This window comes from Colletotrichum siamense (genome assembly GCF_013390195.1).
Source record: "Colletotrichum siamense strain Cg363 chromosome Unknown KSG_Cg363_contig04, whole genome shotgun sequence".
Classification (NCBI taxonomy): domain Eukaryota; kingdom Fungi; phylum Ascomycota; class Sordariomycetes; order Glomerellales; family Glomerellaceae; genus Colletotrichum; species Colletotrichum siamense.
In genome coordinates this window covers 62,326-74,446 of record NW_023501017.1, presented here as the reverse complement: position 1 = coordinate 74,446, position 12,121 = coordinate 62,326, and the positions used below count along the sequence as shown (strand labels likewise).

The 12,121-nt window shown below is 49.8% G+C and overlaps 5 protein-coding genes across 5 annotated transcripts; 3 read left to right on the top strand and 2 right to left on the bottom strand.

Annotated features, from left to right (window-relative positions):
- Window positions 1-184: 184 nt before the first annotated feature.
- ktnD (FAD-binding monooxygenase ktnD) lies at window positions 185-1,987 on the top strand (the record flags this gene model as incomplete). Its single annotated transcript, XM_036637771.1, has 3 exons — window positions 185-351; window positions 409-503; window positions 555-1,987. The coding sequence occupies 3 exons, from the start codon at window positions 185-187 to the stop codon at window positions 1,985-1,987; spliced, it is 1,695 nt and encodes a 564-aa protein (XP_036495491.1).
- A 774-nt stretch (window positions 1,988-2,761) lies between these two features.
- Window positions 2,762-4,538, top strand: gabD-1 (Succinate-semialdehyde dehydrogenase [NADP(+)] GabD; the record flags this gene model as incomplete). The annotated part of the gene is made up of 5 exons (XM_036637770.1): window positions 2,762-2,824; window positions 2,888-2,969; window positions 3,019-3,195; window positions 3,261-3,864; window positions 3,944-4,538. 5 exons carry the CDS (start codon window positions 2,762-2,764, stop codon window positions 4,536-4,538), a joined length of 1,521 nt encoding a protein of 506 aa, XP_036495494.1.
- Window positions 4,539-6,191: 1,653 nt separating this feature from the next.
- Window positions 6,192-7,416, top strand: nit-4-9 (Nitrogen assimilation transcription factor nit-4; the record flags this gene model as incomplete). Its single annotated transcript, XM_036637769.1, has 6 exons — window positions 6,192-6,421; window positions 6,481-6,689; window positions 6,745-6,877; window positions 6,930-7,139; window positions 7,192-7,274; window positions 7,412-7,416. 6 exons carry the CDS (start codon window positions 6,192-6,194, stop codon window positions 7,414-7,416), a joined length of 870 nt encoding a protein of 289 aa, XP_036495493.1.
- A 1,293-nt stretch (window positions 7,417-8,709) lies between these two features.
- CGCS363_v005919 (uncharacterized protein) lies at window positions 8,710-9,245 on the bottom strand (the record flags this gene model as incomplete). Its single annotated transcript, XM_036637768.1, has 3 exons — window positions 8,710-8,769; window positions 8,855-8,955; window positions 9,002-9,245. The coding sequence occupies 3 exons, from the start codon at window positions 9,243-9,245 to the stop codon at window positions 8,710-8,712; spliced, it is 405 nt and encodes a 134-aa protein (XP_036496632.1).
- Window positions 9,246-10,782: 1,537 nt separating this feature from the next.
- Window positions 10,783-11,987, bottom strand: CGCS363_v005918 (Core trichothecene cluster (CTC) protein 14; the record flags this gene model as incomplete). Its single annotated transcript, XM_036637767.1, has 2 exons — window positions 10,783-11,725; window positions 11,800-11,987. 2 exons carry the CDS (start codon window positions 11,985-11,987, stop codon window positions 10,783-10,785), a joined length of 1,131 nt encoding a protein of 376 aa, XP_036496633.1.
- Window positions 11,988-12,121: the final 134 nt, after the last annotated feature.

Here is a 12,121-nt window from a genome sequence, read left to right as displayed (position 1 = left end):
GCACCGGGCCCATGTCCGTATGGTAAGCGATATTCCTAAAAGAAGCAAGAGAAGCCTACCCTTTGACGAACCGCCCGTGTTCTACGAAACCTGACTGCGTCTTGTTTTCGCGCAGTCACTGCAATCGTTCATTCGACACAATAGCTACAATCTGTTCGCCCATCCGCCCAGGCCCGAAACCAGAATGTCACAATACGCGAAGGAGCTCAATGCCATCATCATTGGTGCTGGCCCTGCCGGCATTGCCATGGCGTATAGGTTAAAGCATGAGTTGCATTTTGACGACTTCACGATTTACGAAAAGCTTGATGGTGTTGGTGGAACTTGGAGAACGAACACGTATCCAGGATGGTAAGCGTTGGCGGACTAGATGTTTCCAAAGAAGAATACTCTAACAGATGTGTACAGCGGCTGTGACTTGAAGTCACATCTTTACTCCTTCAGCTTCAATATGAATCCGAACTGGTCGAAGGAGCTTTGCGAGCAGCCCGAAATTCTTCAATGTGAGACTCCTTCGACCGATCGCTAAATATTCCCTGACTAATGCTACGCAGATATGGAAGATACCTGTTCGAAGTTTGATCTTCACAAGCACATTCACACCTCAGTTGAGTGTATGGGAGCAAGATGGCACACCGATATCTCGAAGTGGGAGGTCAATCTAAAGGATCTCCAGACGGGCATTGAGTATTCTCGGTATGCCTCGGTCCTGGTTTCTGCTGTGGGCGCAATCTCCTTTCCCCGAGATGTCAAATTCTCTGGGATGGAAAAGTTCAAGGGGCATATGTTTCACACAGCGCGATGGGATCATGGCGTCGATTACAAGAACAAAAGGATCGCGGTTATCGGCAATGGCTGCAGTGCTGCGCAAGTGGTGCCGGCCGTAGCAAAACACGCAGCTCTCGTCAAGCAGTATGCCAGAAGTGGACAATGGTTTCATGCCCGCCCGAACAAGCAATACTCGGAGACAGAAAGGTTCATGTTTCGGTGGGTGCCTTTGTGGATGCGATGGTTGCGGTTACAGATCTTTCTCGATGCCGACGAGGAGACAACGACATATTTCCCAACTCCCAAGGGACTGAAGGCTCGCGCGGAGGCCGAGGCAGAATCGAAGAAGTACATCAAGTCCGTTGCGCCAAAGAAATACTGGGATCACATTATTCCCAACTTTCCCCTCGGTTGCAAGCGTCGCATTTTCGACCCCGGCTACCTTGAAAGTCTCAATCTCTCCAACGTCGAGCTTCTTCCCGAGGGAATCAAAGAGATCACCGAGACCGGAATTATCAGCTCTTCTGGAATCGAAGATGACTTCGATATCATTGTGTTGGCAACAGGATTCCAGGTTTCCCAATTCTTGACGCCGATGCACATTGTCGGCTCGACTGGCATCTCCTTACACGACCAATGGAAACAGTGCCGCGGAGCCCAGGCCTATCTTGGGACACACGTGCACAACTTTCCCAATCTCGCCATTCTGTTTGGCCCCAACACCTTCCCTGCGAATAATTCAGCCCTGTTCGCTTGCGAGACCCAGGTTGACTACGCGATCAAGTCCCTATTCACACCCCTCATTGATCACAAGGCTGCTGTCATTGAGGTCAAGCAATCCGCAGAGGACAGAGAAACGAATGCAATTCACAAATCTCTGCGTGATACAGTCTTTTCTGGAGATTGCTCCAACTGGTACATTGGAGACTATGGAAGGAACGCGGCGTCATGGCCTGGATTGGCAAGGTCATTCTGGTTCAAGACTTACTTCCCCGACTGGTCTGCATTCAACATGAGTGGAGGAAGTGCCATTTGGCCTTTACTTACAATCCGTCGCTGGCTGAGCACAATGTCACCCATTTCGACAGTCTTTGCTCTAGTGAGCCTCGCGGCAGCCGTTAGTCGCTACCGTGGGCTGGTCGAAGGTGTTGCCATTATGGGATACTTGGAGACAGCCCTGCGCGCAGGAATCTCGACTGTTTCGAAGTTTGCACTGTGATTGCCGAACTAAGAAGGGTGGAGGCCTAAAGAAGGCGGTGCAGACGCAGAATTAGATCAATAGATTGCAAACATTGTTGAAGAATGTCTTGTCCCACGAGATAATTACGCCAAATTTCTACTGACATCGCGTGATGTTCTCCATCCCTATGCCTGACTATCAGCCCCGAAACAAACCATGTCACTAAAAGATGTTGGTTGGCTGGACAGAAGAACGATGCTTTTAACAAGAACGCGTGGAACCTCGTCTTTCGTTTTGTGGTTGCCAAATTAGTGTGTGGTTGTGCGTTCTATTTTTGGTCGAGGGCTAAAGTAGTAGCGACTGATTCAGGAATAGCCGCATGTGTGTTGGGTGATACTCTGGAAATTTGGCTGTGATCGGAATTATGCTCCGAAGGGCTGTCGTGTTGAATCACTGTGTGCACGAATGCGGGGTCGGGTTTCTTTCCCGGCCGCAAATCAAAGGAACAACCTTGTCTTGGCGATATGGGAGATCGCGGGGGGAAAGGGGGCATCAACAATTCCGTATCCAGAAAATGACGTGTTGACGGAATTGCATACCACCAGCAGAATGCTGCTCAATTTTACCAATGCGTAGGAATAGTGCCAAAAGTATCAATCCCGCTCGGCACAGTGATAAGATCCATAAGTTGATAAACAGTCGCTTGTGCAACTTGATATTGATAATGAGCGTATTTGAACTGCTAATTATCGACGTCTTCACTCGTTCTATTATCCTTGTCTCTATACTCCGGTCAATCTTACAAGCGTCAACATGCATTCTACCGCCAACAGTCAAGACACCAATGCTACTTACCACCGCGATGCTTTAGCAAAGGTATGTGAACGTGCCAGGTCGGAAAGCAGAAGGATGTCGACTAAACTGCGTGTCGACATTCAGCTCAACAACAATGAACTCTTCATCTCAGATGCATTCATTGGCGGGAAGTGGGTTTCGAAAACTAAGAAATTCGACGTCTTTGGTATGTGCTCTGTGAAGGCCTTCAGGACTTGGAGCTGACCTAAGTCAAGAGCCGGCGTCGGGCACGAAGCTTGGGCAGGTGTCCGACTGTGATGTGGAGGACTTTCGGAACGCCATTGAAAGTGCCCATCAAGCACAAGCAAATTTCTTCGAAGGGACGACTGGTACTTCGAGAGGGGCGCTCTTGCGAAGATGGTATGATCTCATTCTTGCCAATCAAGATGATCGTAAGCATATCGGCATCAGCACAATTGCCATCCCACTCAGTACCGAACGCTGATGGACGTTGCAGTGGCGACAATTCTCAGTCTCGAAAACGGGAAAACGATTGGTGAAGCCAAGGGAGAAGTCGTATATGCAGCGAATTTCATATCCTGGTTTGCCGAAGAAGCGACGAGGGCATATGGCGTGACGATTCCCTCATCTACGCCTCATACCACACTGCTTACGATCCGGGAGCCGGTAGGTGTTTGCGGGATTATTACCCCATGGAATTTCCCAGCTGCGATGATCACCCGAAAGGTGGGACCAGCTCTTGCCGCCGGCTGCTCTGTTGTCATTAAACCCCCGAGCGAAACACCGTACACATGTCTAGCCTTGACAAAATTAGCAGTCGAGGCTGGTATCCCTTCGAATTTGATCCAGGTCTGCCCTACCAAGAACCGTCAAGCAGCGACAGAGCTTGCTACGAACTCCTTGGTTCGAAAGATCAGTTTCACAGGGTCAACCGGCGTTGGCAAAATGCTGGCGAAACTGGCATCCGGGACCCTCAAGAAGGTCAGCCTTGAGCTTGGTGGAAACGCTCCATTCATCGTCTTTGATGATGCCGATCTGGACCTGGCAGTGGAAGGCGCAATGTTCTGCAAATTTCGCTGCTCCGGCCAGACCTGTGTGTGGTTAGTGGGCCGTCTTTTTCTGGACCTTCCTCAGATGCGCTGCTTCGATTGAAATTGGTTCTGACCCGTATCATTTCAGTGCGAACCGACTTTACGTCCAGAAGAGGGTAGCAAAGGATTTCACTTCAAAGCTGGTAAAAAAGGTCTCTGATTTGCAAGTCGGTCAAGGACTGGATCCCTTGACCACACAGGGTCCGTTGGTCAACAAAGCTGCCATTGAGAAGGTTAGAGAGCACATCCATGATGCAACCTCCAAAGGAGCCAAAGTCGAAGTAGGAGGACAGCCTTTCCAGTCTCCAGGTTTCTTCTTTCAGCCCACAGTACTCTCGGGAGTCACCCAAGACATGATCGTGAGCAAGGACGAGACATTTGGCCCACTTGCCCCCGTTTTTGAGTTCGAAACGGAGGAAGATGTGTTGCGTCTGGCGAACGACACCGAATTCGGCCTTGCTGGCTATTTCTTCTCGCGAGATATCAGCAGAGCAATGCGCGTGGCCCAGAAATTGCAGGTAGGCATGGTGGGTGTGAACACTGGCAAGATTAGTGCCCCCGAGGCTCCATTTGGAGGCGTCAAGGAGAGTGGATACGGTCGCGAAGGTAGTCTGTACGGACTGGAAGAGTATCAAAACATCAAGAGCATTACGATTGGAAATCAAGATGCGACGGCACTATGAACGAATGGCTACTCAAAGTAAACAATCGACACTGAATAGGAAGAGCTCGAGTTACCTATTCAATACTGAGATTACCATCAAATGCCCCCTACCGCACAGATCTGCCTGTGACTGCTCCTGATTAACCTTTATGTAGGACGCAGCTCTAGTGATCAAGTATCTGATGGGACCCAGAGTTCAGAATTGCTGCATGCAATGAAAATAGGAAGCGATTCTTTCGTATGGGGCGACTTTGTGAAGAATAGATATAGAGGACTGGCAACTAAGATTTGATACGCACAGAGGATAGATCCTTTGACCACCGATGAGCAACTCAGGAGGAGAGAACAAGCAGAAGAAAAAGCTCACGGTTATCCCCAACTTCTTCTCCATGTGCCCCAGCTCGGAGTGCGGGGAGGTTGGAGACAAGTGTGGGGTACCCGGGTGCCCCCTAGTTTGTGGGTCAACGGGGGTTGAATTCCGAACACTGCATCCATGTCAAGCGCGGGGAAACACAACGCTGAGCCTCTCGACTCCTACTCTTCCATACCTGAGATTCTGCACCGAGATTGAAGCACTTAATCAGATGAATGCTGGCGGGAGATTGAGACGATTACCGCACCAATATGGCCTCAGCAACGCAGTCGACAAACAAGAGGAAGCATGTCACGACAGCGTGTGTGCCGTGCCGCGAAAGTAAAGTAAAGGTACGCGCCAGAGGCGACAGTCAGTTCCAATTCCTGAAGACCTTTGCCCATTGGAGTGCTACACCCAAGCAGAAAAAAATCAATTGACGAATCTTAGTGTGATGGTCAGACCCCATGCTGTTCAAACTGCAAGCGTAAAGGCAAGAATTGCCAGTTCCAGGCAAATGAGGATAAACGGAAGTAGGTCAATCATGCATGCAGACAAGTACCACTTCTGACCCGAATGAACATCAATAGATTATCTCTCCGAGTAGCGATCGAACTACTCTGCGCCAGAGTTGACCAACTAACTCACTTCATCGAGAAAAGCGACCTGCTGCCACCGCCCATGCAAGAGGATGATGAGACCGTACTGCTGAGAGTATTGAAAAACGTTGGCCTGATACACGCTTATCCACGAGGAGAGAACAGTGGGAGTATGAGTACAAAGCCAGATAAGGCAAACTCAACAAGCGTCGGTCCAGATTGTGCTTCCAGTCCGGTAGCTCGACTTAACGACACAGATCGGCTTTGTATTCCAACGACGACCGTCAACGAGAACGTTACAACATTTGACACTCCGCAGGTTGAGAGCCTGATCTCAAATTTGCCACTGGAATGGCGGGAGGGCCGAAAGATCGTATCGAATGAACAGCCTGACAGCCTTGAGCTTGATTGGGATTGGCACAGCTCAGATGATCTCGTTGACATTGTGCATACCAGAGCAACAACAAATATGACCGTTGAAGGACTCTCTGTACCAAATGACGTCCATGCCGTCCCAGACAAACCCGAACGTACCCTCGGACCCTCAATCTCGTTTCCAACAATAATTAGTAGCGACGATAGCGACGCTGAAAGCACAGAGGAGCTCGTAGATCGCTTGTCGGAGCGTGTAGGGTCTCTGCAGATCGGATCGGACGGTCAAATACGGTACTATGGCCCTACATCAAATTTCAATTTGGTACAGATGCCTGCCCCTGACAACATGACGGTGCACCGAACAGTGAGAAATGATGGCCAGGAATATCTGGATCGTCTGGATATAGGAAAGGACGTACCGAACGAGATTGAGGATCACTTAGTGAACCTTTATTTCACATGGCAAGATCCTGCCTCACACGTCGTGCAGCGGGAAATGTACCAAAAGGCCAAGGTGCAGTGGTGTGATCATATGGTTGATAACCCATATTATTCAGAAGCTCTGCGTAACTCCATGTGAGTTTGTTCTTCAACCGAGATTTTAGAGTCGGCACTGATACTGATGTGTGTCCTAGATGCGCCTTGGGGGCTGCGTTTGAATCGCGTCACCACCCAACATTCGTTACATTTCCGAAGTCTTTAGCGGACTTCTTCGCTGATAGGGCCAAAGCACTATTAGATATTGAGCTTGACTGCCCTTCTGTTGCTACAGTTCAGGCGATGGTCATTCTAAGTGGCCATGACATTGGGTGCAAGCGGGATGCACGCGGATGGCTCTACAGCGGTATTTCCATGTACCTGCAAAATGTCGCAAGATTCCGAGCTAATGATATGGATAGGGATGGCCATGAGGCTTGCGTTTGATCTGGCACTGCATGTTGACATGACGCCATATGTTAGAACGGGCTCAATCAGTCAAGAGGAAGCAGACCTGCGCAAAACTGTATTTTGGGGGGCATACACCGTTGATCAGTAAGCATGTTCCTCGTCCGCCAAGGCAACTGTCGAGCTCATCAATTGACAGCCTTTGGGGATTGCACCTTGGCCGCCCCTTCCGAATTAACATGGAAGACGTCACTGTCGCAAAGCCCGGCATAGACGGTAGCATATCAGGGCATTGGTCTGCCTATGTCTCCCCTGATTCCTGCGGAATAACCCAGCCAGACCATGCTGAACTGCTTTGCTCCCAGAGGGCACTTCTTTGCGACATCATGGCGCCTCTCGGCCATGCTTTGTGAGTATTGGTCGCTTTCATGAACCCCAATCGTTGACCTAATTTGCTGCAGATATGGAAGCCAAAGAATTCCACCAAGCGTGCTGCAAGAGATGAACCAGAAGACAGTGAAAGAACTCAAGGAGTGGAAAGACTGTTTGCCTTCAGTACTTCAGGTCCAAACCGACGAGAAAGATACGAAAACGCCGTACCTGCCTCACGTATTATTACTGCAGTAGGTTTCAACAAGTAGAAAACTTATCCAGTCAATCGCGGATTTTATGCTGATATAGTATAGTATGCATTATCATCAAGCAATAATACATGCTCACCGACCTTGGATGTCAAAGCATTACATCCAGCCCCAACCACCTCAAGGTCCAGGTCACATTCACGCCCGCAAAGCATGCGTCGACTCTGCTGTGGCAATTGCCAAGATCCTTCAGTTGTACGAAGAGAGATATACTCTGAAGCGTATGAACATACAGGGAGTAACGATCACCTGCTCGGCTGCACTGCTGTTGATATTCGCGACTGTATCTCACATCCAAAGGCCGGGATGTGACGACCTGGGAGTACAGCTGAGTGCATGCTTCAGAGCCCTGGATGAGTTCTCATCTTCTTGGGAAAACGCCAAAAGAGCTCATGACTTCCTCATAATGCTACAAAGGCAATGGGAAATTCGAGCCAGGTCGAATCGGTTGCGTCGGCAGTCTTCAGCAACATCTTCGACTCCAAGAAAGAGATTAAGAAAAGACTCAGTGTCTAATTCCTCACCTCGTGATTACTCCCCGGCATCAACCACCCAACCGAGCAAACGGCAGCAGCATCACTCACCCCAGGCTCAAGCAAATGCGGACGCCATGGGAGCCGAATTAGGTATCGATCTTGATTGGATATTTGCAGTGGATAATAGCGCAGGCCCAGAGGCCTTTTTGGGAACATGGGGGCTATCGAAATCATATGGCATATGACATAGCGCATTGATAGCTTCCATGCAAGGACTGCAAGACACGTCTTTTGAGTACATGATCATTCGCCTTAACTTTTAATGTTGCAGGTGCCACGACTACAATTCATTCTCATTGTGTCTCAAACTCTTATCACTCCATTGGTGAATGATCATAGTACCCCTCAGGTACATGCATAAAGTCCCAAGTCGCAGGATCCCGAAAGATATCAGGCATTCCATCATCGAACATGTCATAAAACGCCCGGTCCAATTGAAGATATGAGACATCGCCCTGGTCCCAAAGGTCGCCAGTTGACGTCTGCAGCTGCGCTTCGGATATGCCACCCAGGTCTTTGTCGATGGATTGATTCCTATGTAACGAGTCAGGTGCAGCGTTCAGCTGACTTCTGGCACTGCTAGGTGCATTCCCACCGTCAGGCGCTGAGTTGGACAGACCATTTCTTGAAGCAACTGCCAATGTACCTCTGTCAGGGACCGCAGGGCCCAGACATGTACATTGGGGCTGCTCTTCACGAAGACTTCTCTGGATGAATCTCAATAAGCGCTTGGCCAGTCTTGCGACACCTTTGACCGTAGTCCATCTTTCCGATAGGACATCCAGTGCCTTGCAGCAAAGACTTAGGTCCTCACAGGCAGTCTCGGGATCTCGCTGGCCATCTCGCAACGCACGGTAAATGACTGTTGTAGCCATCGACACAGCATATGGCACCAGAGGCAATGGCGGGAGTCGATCAGAGCCTTCTTTTGATATGATTTCAAGTACTCCTCCAGCCGATGCAAGACGGCGGTTGTATTGGGGACTGCCTGGGCCACTGTATCGACAAGACAGCATAGCAGCAACGTGGTACCAGATCTCGAGATAGGCTGCTACATCAGAAAAAGCCCAAATCGGCGAAGGTTGCTTACTCACATGCATGTGACCGGTGGAAGCTGTCGAAAGACGTGCTTGATGTAAGTTGTATGAATGACGGAAATTCGCCACAGTCATCAACAGTGGCCTTAGAACTCGCTTTATAGACCCGTGTAGCGGCGATCATAAGATCCCCAAGTGTGAGTGAGACTGACATCAGTTGCGATCTATAATCTCCCTCCGTTAAGGGGATACGGTCAAGCGCGATGTCGGTATCATCGATCATGAAAGGCGCTGCCCCCATGATTGGCTTGTTTAGTCGGTCAAAGTTTCGGAGTGCCCACCAGAGGAAGTCGCCCTGTTTACGATCTGGGCTTCCCGGAACCTTGAGATGGAGTGATATGGACCATGCCTCGCAGATAGCTTGCGATAAATAGCTTGACGACCGGTCTACACCACCTAATCCATCATTGTGCAAGTGCATCAAAGCGAGAATTTGGATCTTCGTGATACGGTCCGGCTCAAGATTTGCTTTCATAGCAGCGTCCAGACCCGTAAGCAACTTGGAAGCGAATTCCAAAGGGTTCAAAACCTCGCCATCCTCCACTAATTGCAAAAAGGGAGCGGCTTGTTTACTCTTGCATGCAACGAGACAAATTCCTCTGATCAAGTAGTTTGAAGCTTGTCCGTTGCTGTGATTCCGAAGCACACAGTTACCATCAAGTATGGGAATCAGGTCATTTAAGACCGTAGTGTAGAGTGGTAGCAAGGCTTCCGTCGTTGATTTTGGTAGTACGAGGAGGGCACCGATGTCCTCCAAATACCGGCGGTGGTGCTCAGACAATTTGGGCGGAGATGCCTTACGTCTTTGCCTGCGGTACCAAAAGATTTGCCGTCTCGTTCTCTCTGCTGTTTCGGGGTCTGTTTCGACATATGAGGCAGTTTCTTGGCCGGATTGCGGGTGTCTGAGGCACGAGTAGAATTGCTGGGGAGATGAGGTTGACTTTGGATTCTCGGACAAGTCTTCCAGAACAGACTCGGGATTGTATGGGCTGACTTTGCTCGGACTCGAGCTGGATTCACGTGTGGTGGAGGAGGAAGCCAGAACGTCGTCCTGCGCAGAAGTCGGTGGAGCCTTTGAATCTATGTCACGCAGTGTCTCGGTGTGGTAGCACCTTTTTTTCCGAGTGCGACATGTTTGACACGGTGATAGCGAAACGTATGTTAGCTAACCAGAAGATGCCTTGCGGTATGTAAGCATCACTCATCTTGGGAAGTGCGCTTCCTAGCAGTGCCGTTTGATGCTTGCCACACAATCTCCATGAGGCTAACGTCCCGCCGTTTCTTTCCGCCGCTTGGTAGCCGAGGCTCCACCCCTGCAGACGGCACTGTGAGGAGTTGATCTGTAGAGACTCCTTTGGCTTGTGGAGTTTGTTCAATAACGATGTGAATTTGTCGGGAATACCCCTAATCTGGAACAAACGATGATGGTCCGCTCAGGTTTGAACAGGCAGAGTTTCTTCGTCGAACGCGCCCCGGAACAGGAAACCTTCCGCTGGATCAACAGTGCCCCACAATGCCACAACACCACCACTGCGACCCCGCACGGGGAAAATGCGGGGTGATCGGCCGAGTCGGCAAACAGTAATAAGGCCGAAGAGGGCGAAGAACAGACCATGCCATGAGTGTTGTTCGTAAGTAATAACTCAGAAAATCTCTTTTGATCACAGACTAGACGACAAAGGTATAACATCAATATGAAACAGTGCTTTTTCTTGATTGCTCAAATATCTATATAACTCATTCCCGCACCCTTTAGTCTATTTCACCCATTGAAGCTGTCAAGCCTCGGAGATGGTGTACCCGGCCGCAAGAACGAGCTTGTCAAAATCTGCTGTAGCATCCACGAAGGGGAAGGTCGACCGATTGCCGGCGACATCGAACTCGTTGAGATCATGGAAGTACTCATGCGAAATGTAGATGCTGTTACCAATTTGCACCGTAGCAGTTGGCGACGCCCAAGTTGCGATATCGGTGGTAAAGTTATCCGCAACCTGACCGATATAATCAACAGTAGCGAAACCGTCCTTCGAAGCCCAGAGCGTGATGGCCTGCAGCCCGTTCTCAGAGCAGAGCAGAACGTTGCGGTTGTACCGTGCCGGGTTGAGAAGACCATCGCACTCTAGGTCACTAGCCGTGTACGACCCATCTGCCGGCCAATTCATGGTAATGTTCGTAGGGGTGGGAGAGGACGAGGAAACGTCGAAGGAGACAAAAGTACCAACGTAAGGCGCTGTGATGAGTAGCTTATTGGTGCTCTCGTGGAAGACGATGCCGAGATAGATGTACTTGCTTGAAGTGCTTGCTTCACCAATGTACCAAGATGACACCTCTCCCGACTTGGTGATTTTGGCAATAGCAGGGACATGGAAGACGACAGGAACGTACGTGTTGCCTTCCTTGTCCTCAGCAAAGTCCTGGTATCCGCCGCCAGTCATGTTGCTGATGGCCAACTTAGCGGTAAAATCAGCCAGGTCGGCTGTGTAGGCAGCCGAGTTTGTGTTGGTATCCCAGCGAATAACCTTATTGACTCCAGTCATGTTTTTTCCGGAGGTTACAAACGGGTTGCCGCTGTTGGCGGAGATCAGAATCGACTCAGTGGTCGCGTCGTAGTCAATGCCGGAGACATGATACGGGTCAATACCGGTAATTCCATCAAATGTGAGAATGTCGTATGTTGCTGCGTAAGGATCGTAGACGAGGACAGAGGAGTTGAAGTTGGCACTGTAGTGAGTAATGTGAGTATGAGCACGAAACATCTAGACAGGGGGATGTGTAAGTGGTTTAGGTCACAGTACCTGATGTAAAGCTTGCAGTGAACGGGATCCCAGTCAAGATTCTCTGGGTAAAGTTTGTAGTTATCAATAGAGAAGGTACCATTGACTTCAGAACAGTTCTCGGTCTCCTTGAGGTGGAAAGGGAACGCCGAGACAACGGAGGTTGCGGCCACTAGGCTAGCTGCCAACAGTGAAAGAGTGGAAGGCATGGCTCGTCTTGTTTCGAATATCAGTGAACGAACGACAGGTAGAAAACAGCCGCACCAGTTGCGATCTTTGCACGAGGTCGTGGAACTGAAAAGCTTTTGGAGTTGGGTCTCAGTCGAGATTTATATTATCCTCC